We start from the raw sequence: 10,295 nt of genomic DNA on the forward strand, positions 1-10,295 counted from the left end.
TGGGGGTGGTTGTGTGGTCACGGGCATTGCTCCCAGGCTGCCTGTCCTAACCACTGCGATCCGGAAGGAATTCAAGTCATCCCCACTAACAATAGAGTACTGTGGTCAATACAGTAAGTCAATTTCAGCCTTTAACAATACAGTTTTACATGATTTCATCATCATGCGTACAGTTGTGGTCAACGCCCCTTTCTTGACTTTTTTCACAAATACTGGGTGATGATTGGTCCATTATGGTGACGCGCCCCCAAGTATATAAACGACAACTTCCAAATGTTTCCTCCCCCTCAACCCCGGCTGTTAGTGCTGTGTGAGTGCGCGTGTGCTCCTGAGCTCGCTCGGCACACATTCTATAAAAAAATAAAAATACAAAAAAAATTTCAAAACATAAAAAAACCAAAAAATCATTTTTTTCTTTTTGTAACAAGTCGGTGAAGCTGGAGTAGACATTCGAGGACTGGACGGTAACGTATAAGAAGGGGCTGCCTAACGTAAAGTCGAGCGACAAAAATTGCCAGTCGACGTGTTACTGGTTCAGAAGCGAGGCCAACTAACGTCAAATTTGCTTTTATCATTGTACGTCAAATTTGAATGACAGTTTTAACCCCATTAGAAGTCGACAGTGTGCCATTTTAGCATATTCATCTTATAAATTTTACATACCAACACTGCAACCGACAGGTAAACGGTTGCTAACGTCTAAGTTAACGTTATCGAACTGTCGTGACGCCAATAACAGTTGGAGAACCAAGAATTCGTCCTGTCGTCGAAAACTTTTTCCGTTTAGAAAAGCAAGCTACGTCCGAGTACTTCGCTAGCTTCCAGAGCCGACGAAAATGAACCCCAGTGCTCCCAGTTATCCCATGGCCTCCCTGTACGTCGGGGATCTGCATCAAGATGTGACCGAGGCCATGCTGTACGAGAAATTCAGCCCAGCCGGAGCTATCCTGTCTATCCGGGTCTGTAGGGACATGATCACCCGGCGTTCTCTCGGATACGCCTATGTCAACTTTCAACAGCCAGCGGACGGTAGGTACAATGTCAAAATGCCGGCTAAAATGTGTAAAAATGAATGTCTGTTTCAACATGACAGTCAGTGACAAGTGAAAGCTTGCCTCTTAGCACTACACGTGACTGCGGCCGACATGTTGTCGGCAGGGTCTCCTCACTTGAACCTCCCAGCAGTGGCGTAGCAGAAAAGCACCATGTCCGCCCCGGCCTGCCCACCCCCAGTGCTGTAGCAGTGGACTGCTAGCCAGCTGAATACTCAGTGCCTTTTTTTAATCTCTGTTCTGTCAGGACAACACCCCAACTGTTCAGCCTAAAGTGCTGACTCCACACTTTTATTAAATCTCTCCAGTATGCCTTCCAGTCAGTGTTGGTGGGATGTTAACAGTCATCTTCATCTGCAAAGACAAAAACTAGCGTGTCAAAAACTCCTAAAAATGTTAGAAAATGTCAGCCTTGCGTCCCCCTAGGAGCCAAATGTGTCCCCTCCACAAAGTGTTTTCTGTGTTCCATTGATAAGAGCACAGATCTGCATCTGCGTCTGTCTCTTGGGTGTGTTTCTGTATTTTTAATGAAGATAATTTCTGAGGCTTTTACGCCGGAGGCCTCTGAATATGACAATGTTAGGGTGGGGCCGCATTAATAAAACCCCCTGTGGTGTTGTTTGTGATTTTTATATGCAGATGGTGTTGTCAGTGTATAATGTGATAATGGTACATTTTCCTAAACTCTGAGAAACTTGAAAAAATGACTTAACAGGGAATCTATATCCTGACAAATAGAAATATTCCATCACATTGGTGCAATAATCTTTCAAATGAATAAATACTGTAAAGCAAGGTGGTTTACTACAAAACAGTTTGTCAACGAATTGATTGGTTGAGCATCATCACAACATGTGAGTATTTACTGCTTTTCCTTGTATTTTGTGATTGTGAGCTGAATATTTTGGGGTTCTGATGTCAGAAAATATATTTATTATGAATATGTCATCTTGGGTTCTGCAAAATTGTCATTTTTTTGAACATTTTCCATGTAATGTGTCTGAAATTTGCACTGGTCTGAGTTGGCAAGTTGCCTGAAATAATGTAATGCATTAGTGCTGAAGTCCTTGTGACCAGAAGTGCCCAGTTTGAAACACTAACACAGGGGAAGTAGATGAATGCAGCAACAGCTACAGTCAAGCTGCTCCTGCTGGAGCAGGTGAGAAAAGGCAGCCGACACCTTGAGGACTAATGGATGTAAAATATGTTCAGCCACCATCACAGCATGGACTGCGACCATCTTTTTCTTGAGAAATGGCCCGCGGAGGAGCAATGTGTCATAGTTTGACAGCCGCTTCCAATCACCTTAGTACCTTCAGTCATATTGTCTGGTCAAGCTTATTGATAGACCGCAGCTTTGTCAAATTCAGTGCTCCCTTCATAGTAGGTTGCACTGGCCAAAATGGCTGCAACAGTGTTTCTGTAGTTCATGGGCCCCACATTTCTTCTTCATGGATTCTGGGGATAAATATGTGCTACAGACAAAAACATTAAAGAAGTGATGCCTGGTTATATAGTGTTTTTAGAAGAAAACAGAAGGTAAGAAGCTATTGTCTTGACAGTTTAAAATTTAGATATGCTAAATATCCTAACCCCTATTCATGTGCTCTTCCCTCAGCTGAGCGTGCTCTGGACACCATGAACTTTGATGTTATCAAAGGGCGGCCTGTGCGCATCATGTGGTCACAGCGTGATCCATCTCTGAGAAAAAGCGGTGTGGGAAACATCTTCATCAAGAATCTTGACAAGTCCATCGACAACAAGGCTCTATACGACACGTTCTCTGCTTTTGGCAACATCCTGTCATGCAAGGTAAAAGACTAGTGCCCGACTCCATCTTCTTGTATCCAACCTGAAGCAGCGGGATGATCATCTGTCATTATTTTGGTATAGTGAGTGCAGGCGACATTTGCATGGGTGTGCTTTGTAAATGTCCTCGAGTTGTTTGCACTAACATCGAGATCAATCACCAAGCAGAGATGATAATGTAAATTGTCAAAAGATGAAATTAATAATGGATTGGGTTTGGTTCTGTTTGCCTGTGCCCTCAAACCAAAGCATGAATTTGTACGTCCATTAATATTAGAAATATGGAGTGTAAATTCTCTTCCAGAACAGCTCTGCAACAAATTCTATTCATGGATGATGGACTTCAAACAGTCTCACAGTTGAAGAAAAGTCTGAACTTAGCTTGTCTCCCAATGCAAAGAAAGTCACCATAGTCACAATATAAAGTCAGTTTAAAAGACTAATATTTCTGGTGAGAGCTGAAGTTAAATATACTGTTACTGCATGTGTGTGTATGTGTGTGGCTTAAAAGCAGCACGTGTCCTCTTTCTCTAAGGTGGTTTGTGACGAGAATGGCTCAAAAGGCTACGGCTTTGTGCATTTTGAGACTCAGGAGGCAGCAGAACGAGCCATTGAGAAAATGAATGGCATGCTGCTCAATGACCGAAAAGTGTAAGTGACTGTTTTAAGTAGTTTTTAACTGTTTTGGTTCATGCTAACATGTGAAGTGGGGCTCTTTGTTGAATTAACAAGCACCTGGTCTGACTGAAGTGTGACGGTTGCACAATGACGCTTGAGCACTTTCAGCTGTTTCAGTCAGTGTGTCTTTGCAAAGATGACTGAACAGAATTCTACAGTGTCTAATAATACTTAGAGGAAGCTTGATGATGCCGAGTAGTTCGCTTTACTAAACGTGCACAATTGGTTTTACAGTTGTGATGAGCAAATCCTTTTTAAAATTATTCATGTAATGAAGTTAATGTTTATTCAAATGCAGGTTTGTGGGTCGCTTCAAATCTCGCAAAGAGCGCGAGGCTGAGCTGGGGGCCCGAGCCAAGGAGTTTACAAATGTCTACGTTAAAAACTTTGGTGAAGACATGGACGACGAGAAGCTGAGGGAACTCTTCAATAAATACGGTCAGTCAGGGTGTTGTAGAAATAACTGGGTCTGCTCCTACAGCGCTTTGATCCTCTGCAGAAAAACATTAGGGGAAAAAATTCAGTCACTGAAGGTAATCTCTCTGTTGCCTAGGAAACGCCATGAGTATCCGCGTCATGACCGATGACAACGGAAAGTCTCGAGGCTTCGGGTTTGTCAGCTTTGAGAGACACGAGGATGCCCAGAAGGTATAAGATGTACCAGCCATTTCTGGTGACCACGTGGAAATGTCCGTTATTTCCTGTCCGTGAGTTAACTCAGTTGTTTGGCTTGCTTACAGGCGGTGGATGAGATGAATGGGAAGGAGTTGAACGGCAAGCTGATCTACGTAGGCCGGGCCCAGAAGAAGGTGGAGCGACAGACGGAGCTGAAGCGCAAATTTGAGCAAATGAAACAAGACCGCATGACTCGCTACCAGGTCCATTTCTCCCTGAAGCACAAATTCACAAAATAAGGCATCATTGTTTGACAGCTTCCAGTCACCTTCTTACCTTCAGTTATATCATCCAATCAATCTTATTGAAAGGCTGCAGCTTTGTCAAATTCAGTGCTCCCTCTTCAGTGGGCTGTACTGGCCAAAATGGCTGCAACAGTGACTGTAGCTCATGGGCCCCACATTTCTTCCTCATGGATTCTGGGGATAAATATGTGCTACAGACAACAACATTAAATATGCAATAAAGTTACATTTTTCAGTGCATTGGCATTGGATCATTCCTGCATAACATGTATTCAAAAGAAAACATCAAAGTTAACTCTACTTTTGTCTTATTTTCAGGGTGTCAACTTGTATGTCAAAAACCTAGATGATGGAATTGACGATGAACGTCTACGAAAGGAGTTCTCACCCTTTGGCACCATAACCAGTGCCAAGGTACGACCTCAGCTGTTCACTCATCTTCTGTAATTAGTTGATGGCTGCGAAACCTCCATTTACCAGTGCTAGTACTCTTTATCAGTGTCCACATTCATTCATTACTTTCATTTGACTTTCTCACTCTCAGGTGATGATGGAAGGCGGGCGCAGCAAAGGCTTCGGTTTTGTCTGCTTCTCATCCCCAGAGGAGGCCACCAAAGCGGTGACAGAAATGAATGGACGCATTGTAGCAACCAAGCCATTGTATGTGGCCTTGGCACAGCGCAAAGAGGAGCGTCAAGCCCACCTGACCAACCAGTACATGCAGCGCATGGCCAGTGTGCGTGCAGTTCCAAACCCGGTCATCAATCCCTACCAGCCAGCACCGCCCTCTGGCTACTTCATGGCAGCCATACCTCAAGCTCAGAACCGCGCTGCTTACTACCCAGCTGCAGGGCAGATGGCTCAGCTCCGACCGAGCCCACGCTGGGCTACCCAAGGTGTCCGGCCACAACGTGAGTATCTCGCCCCTTTTGAAGCCGTTCCATCATTGTATATATTTATAAAATTTGCAAATAAAAACAGTTGTTTATGCACAAAACCACTACGTTTTTGTGTTTTCGCAGACTTCCAGAACATGCCGGGTGCCATGCGACCCTCAGCACCACGCCCTCAGACCTTCGGTGGCATGCGGCCTGCCTCCCAGGTGCCCCGCATGATGTCCACCCAGCGTGTCGGTCAGTCACCTACACTCAATCAAATAGTCTAACTGCACAACAAATACAGTTCATTTGTATGGCTGCTACTTGTTTGTAGTGTCTTTGTGTGGATGTTTCTGTTCCCCTGATGGCTCTTCTTACTGCAGCTCAGACCATGGGGCCCCGACCAGCCAGTGCAGCCGCTGCCGCAGCAGCCGCTCCTGTGCGTGGCGTCCCTCAGTACAAGTATGCAGCAGGAGTCCGCAATACCCAGCAGCACATGACTGCTCAGCCACAAGTCACCATGCAGCAGGTAGGAATTTATATGTCTTTGTTAGGTCAGACATACTCACCCACTCTGCCCTCCACATGAGAAAAAAAAATTATTTGGATGTGCGTTTCTGATTTTCTGTCTGACTTTTCATTCCCTGTGTGCTTTCCCTCAGCCTGCTGTTCATGTTCAAGGACAGGAGCCTCTGACTGCCTCCATGCTGGCTGCAGCTCCACCACAGGAGCAGAAGCAGATGCTGGGTAAGTGTCAGTAACAGCCCTTCATGACTTCATGACCTGTTAGCATGTCGACATTCAATCTCCTACCTCTCACTGCACCCATTATGTACCATGTCTATCTCCAGCTAAGAAAACCAAACCCTTACTATACCTCGTCTGTTGTATATTGTATATAATGCAGGTATTTACGTGGTATTGTCTCAGTAATTTGCCCTTGGCGAATGTTAATTCCATCTTGTCTTAAATCCTTCATCTCTATTACTCCTTTAGGTGAACGTCTGTTTCCACTGATCCAGAACATGCACCCAAGCCTGGCGGGAAAGATCACTGGCATGCTGCTGGAGATCGACAACTCAGAGCTGCTCCACATGCTCGAGTCCCCGGAGTCTCTCCGCTCGAAGGTCAGTACTGAAGTTCATTAATATTGACAACTTCCCTTCGGCTGTTTCTCTGAAGAGTTCACCGAACTTCATATTAAAAGGAAAGGGAAGTGCAGAGAGTACTTCTCTTAAAGAGACAGGAAAGATGGATCTTGAGAGCTTTGAGTTGAGCCCACCATAATATGTTTTTGCTTAACAATTTTCTGTCTAGGTGGATGAGGCGGTGGCTGTGCTTCAGGCCCACCAGGCCAAGGAAGCCGCCCAGAAGACTGTGACAAATTCGGCTGGTGTCCCAAGTGTCTGAATCCAAGGTACGACTCGTTTTCCATAGCCGCTTTAACAAGGAGCAGTGTTGTGAGGAGATTATAGCTCCTCATGATGACCTTTCTACTTAAACACTGAACTCATGTGTGAGCTTATACGTTTATACTCATTTTCAAGCATCCTTACTATAAGGCTGGTGTTTTTACAAAGCAGAAGTGCTTGTTTTGGTCGATGGTCAAATGAAAGTGGAATGTCAATGTGAATATTACTCACAAGTTGTGCTGCAGTGGGGTTAAAAGTTCATATCACTGACTGTTTTTTTTGTTTTGTATTCACAGGAGTGGGGACCCTTGAGAGACTAGCTTCACCGACAGAGAAAAGAATTTAACAGTGAAAAAGTTGAAAATACATAAAACAAAGTAAAAAGAAGTGAAATAATATATTAAAAAAACAACAACAATGGAAACGAGTCTCCAGTCGGGCCTGTAATAAAGAGAAACACCAGGCCTGGTTTGCGGAGTTAAAAAGAAAAAATGCAACAAAAAAAGAGAAAAAGTTAAAATAGAAAATGATCATTTTATGAGGGGTTTTAGAGGAGAGTTCTGTGAGAAAGTAAGATTGAAAGCATTCCTTTCTGCCATTTTAATCCCTTTTAAGTGTTTGAATGTTCGGGCTGTAGAGGCCTGTTATTGTGAAATTTCCCTTGACCTTTGCTTGCTCCAATAAAACTTATAAAATAATCGGTATGCGTCTGTTGGCTGTTAGTGAAATCCGAGTCAGAATAAATGAGTTCCTGTCACACATACCAACCTGATTGCGGTAACACTTCCTGAATGTGTCAGTGGTAAAGTTGTCAAAAATAAACACTCCTCACACACAAAACGAAACTGATGCAGTGAAATTGTGTTTCAAGTTTTAATTGTGCTTTGAGACACATGATGATGTCGATGTTAACAGTCACTGAAACACATCTTAGGCTGTTCTACTTCTGCCTTCAGTTTGCAGCCCTCAAATGCAAGTAGCTCCACTAGGAGACAATCCTGGAATGGAGGCACGTTTACATCTTCTGGAAGATCGGATGGTTTAGTTGGCGACGGCACGGGCCTGGTCTGTCAGTGTCTGCAAGATGGCCTCCACCTGCTTCTGGAACTGATCAACCGCGGGCAGGATCTGAGACTGCATGCCGGAGGTCATGGGCTTGATCTGCTCCTCTACATTGGCAACAACAGTCTGGAGCTGCTCGTGAATCTTAGCAGCAATGGGCTCCAGCTGGGTTTGGAGGTTCCTGTAGAGTAGAACATGAAACACCATGAAGAAAAGTCCAAAATGCACTGGTTTTACCTGCATATTATAGAGTGGTCGCTATTAGTGTCATGTGACCTGGGCATCTGATGTACTGGTGAGATTTTTATATCTTATGCCTGTAAAGTAGTCAAAGTGGGTACAAGGGGCTCCAAGACTAAATTTCAATATGTCCTTTGCTTATTTAATATATTTGCAATATTTTCATACTCTCCTTGTGTTACAATGTCTCACATGATCAACTGACTGGAAAGAGATAGTAGTCGAACAAGTGTTCATTATATAATAATTACATTTTATAAACTTTTGTATTCAAGTACTTTCCATTTGAAAGCAGAAGTATAAAGTACAAGTAGCCTACTGCAGATTACAAGAAGCTACAGCTTTGTTGTGGCATTTAACAACGAACAGGGTGTGTCAGGGGTTAACTGAACTCACTGAGTGTGGCTTGCAAAGTCCGGGTTGCGGATGATCTGAGTCAGCTCCTGAGTCATTTTGTTCTTCATCTCCTCAAAGAACTGACCGAGCCTGTCAAGATTGGGAACATCTTGAGCGAAGCTTCCTGTGGGTTACCAAAGACAAAACGAAAAAGTCAATAAGCATGCAGTGTTTCACTTAAAAACACTTGATTTTTGAACTTAAGAGAAACGGTGTGAACCTTGTGCCAGAGCAAGCACGACAACGGCTGCGATGAGGGAGAATTTCATGGCTGCTGAGTGGAGACCTGCAAAAAAAAAACATTATTTCATGAATCTGTATGATCGAGGATGATATAACCTGATGTTAGCATGCCAAGCCTTGGATCTATGAAGATGTTTCATGGAGTTGTTTTTCAGAGGTTGAGTGGAGGAAGGCCACCTGTTGCTCAATCTGATGACTCACTGATAAAAGTCATTCTAGGAATCCCGGCCTGGCCTTTTGTCACAATGTAACAAAATAAATATTTTTCTTAATGTTTGTCCAAACCCACACACATTAACCTGTAAACTTTACCTGGCTTATCAAAGGCATCGTGCCAGCAGCTCCAGTAGAACAAAAACAGTGAGTGAACCTTGAGTTTGGAGTCATTTATCACAGATATATGTTCCAGGAGTGAAACATATAAAGGAACTGATCACTTCCGCTAGTTTCATGTTATTTAGACCACAGCCAGCTGGTTGTCACTACGCTGCTTTAAATTCAGCCTCACAGCTACTTTTCTTTGGGTCATTTATTCATTCCTTTACACTTTCAATAAGATTGAGGAGTTTTAAGACCAATAAAAGGCAAATTTTATAGAAGAAATTAACTTCTTAAAGGCAATCCATCACACTACTATGGATCACATGAGTGTGGCGTTCATGTATCTGTAAATTTTAAATGCAAAAGCTTTAACTGCATTATCTCAAAATGTTTTAAAAAAGCTATAAAATGGGCTGAAAAATGAACAAGACTACAGGTATTGCAGATGTCTTTGTATGATCAATACCCCTGTTCTGTACTTAAACATGATTTTATCCTTTGTAAGCCTGAATTTCTAAGTTCCAGTGTATAGCCTTTACCGATATACCAGTGTGCCTTTTTTGTCAATACGTTATTGTTCACAAACTTCAAACAAAGACATTAGATTCTCTCAGGGATTACGCCATAACTTTATGAGTACAGTACAGCGTTCAGGAGCAAATCCATAAGAGCAAGCCCATAAGAACAAGATCTAAACCGTAAACTCACCTGTGCGGCAGGAGAATCTGGACCGGATGGTGCCTTCCTGCTGGACTCTCACACTTCTTATAGTCCAACCTGCTGATGCAGCCCCGTCTCGATGCATGAATCCGATTGGACAAGATAAAGAAGCAAAACATTATTGGATGTTTGTGCCACTGAGGGACTCACAGTGCTGACCCTTGCTGCTCGGTCTGCCAACTGGCAAACTAAACCAAAGTCCAACAGTCCCTCTGCTGACTGTCCAACCTGAGTGTGCATCTTATCATATTGATTAAATAAAACACTTGATCACCAGTAACAGCATCACCATGACAATGACGTATCTGTCCTCAACTGTTGCCACATCAGCTTCAACAGATATGATAACACACAAGAAAGCTGACATAACATTCTCTTCCTGTTTTATTGTGCATTTCATCCTCCTGTTGTGGTTGTAAAATACTTTGGAATTCTAATTTTTAATATTGCTCATTATTATTATTATTATTATTATTATTATTATTATTATTATTATTATTATTATTATCAGTAGTAGTAGGAGTAGTAGCATAGAATCAGACTCTATGTGGGTGGGACTTAGCT

General features: G+C 43.0%; 2 protein-coding genes and 2 non-coding genes across 4 annotated transcripts; 3 read left to right on the top strand and 1 right to left on the bottom strand.

The window, feature by feature from the left end:
- The first annotated feature begins 282 nt into the window (after positions 1–282).
- LOC143335100 (polyadenylate-binding protein 1A-like) lies at positions 283–7,447 on the top strand. The gene is made up of 14 exons (XM_076754245.1): positions 283–1,029; positions 2,671–2,864; positions 3,397–3,512; positions 3,838–3,977; positions 4,093–4,187; positions 4,280–4,417; positions 4,778–4,873; positions 5,004–5,370; positions 5,482–5,592; positions 5,721–5,866; positions 6,000–6,084; positions 6,334–6,464; positions 6,655–6,754; positions 7,046–7,447. The coding sequence occupies exons 1-13, from the start codon at positions 837–839 to the stop codon at positions 6,745–6,747; spliced, it is 1,905 nt and encodes a 634-aa protein (XP_076610360.1). The 5' UTR covers positions 283–836; the 3' UTR covers positions 6,748–6,754; positions 7,046–7,447.
- On the top strand, positions 2,403–2,539 carry LOC143335810 (small nucleolar RNA SNORA5). The gene has a single exon (XR_013078458.1). It is a non-coding gene; the product is annotated as a small nucleolar RNA SNORA5 (small nucleolar RNA).
- On the top strand, positions 4,528–4,662 carry LOC143335809 (small nucleolar RNA SNORA5). The gene has a single exon (XR_013078457.1). It is a non-coding gene; the product is annotated as a small nucleolar RNA SNORA5 (small nucleolar RNA).
- Positions 7,448–7,790: 343 nt separating the features above from the next.
- Positions 7,791–8,716, bottom strand: LOC143335730 (type-4 ice-structuring protein-like). Its single transcript, XM_076755334.1, has 3 exons — positions 8,668–8,716; positions 8,448–8,571; positions 7,791–7,992 (listed from the first exon to the last, which is right to left on the bottom strand). Exons 1-3 carry the CDS (start codon positions 8,714–8,716, stop codon positions 7,791–7,793), a joined length of 375 nt encoding a protein of 124 aa, XP_076611449.1.
- Positions 8,717–10,295: the final 1,579 nt, after the last annotated feature.

This window comes from Chaetodon auriga, chromosome 17 (assembly GCF_051107435.1).
Source record: "Chaetodon auriga isolate fChaAug3 chromosome 17, fChaAug3.hap1, whole genome shotgun sequence".
NCBI classification, from domain to species: Eukaryota; Metazoa; Chordata; class Actinopteri; order Chaetodontiformes; family Chaetodontidae; genus Chaetodon; species Chaetodon auriga.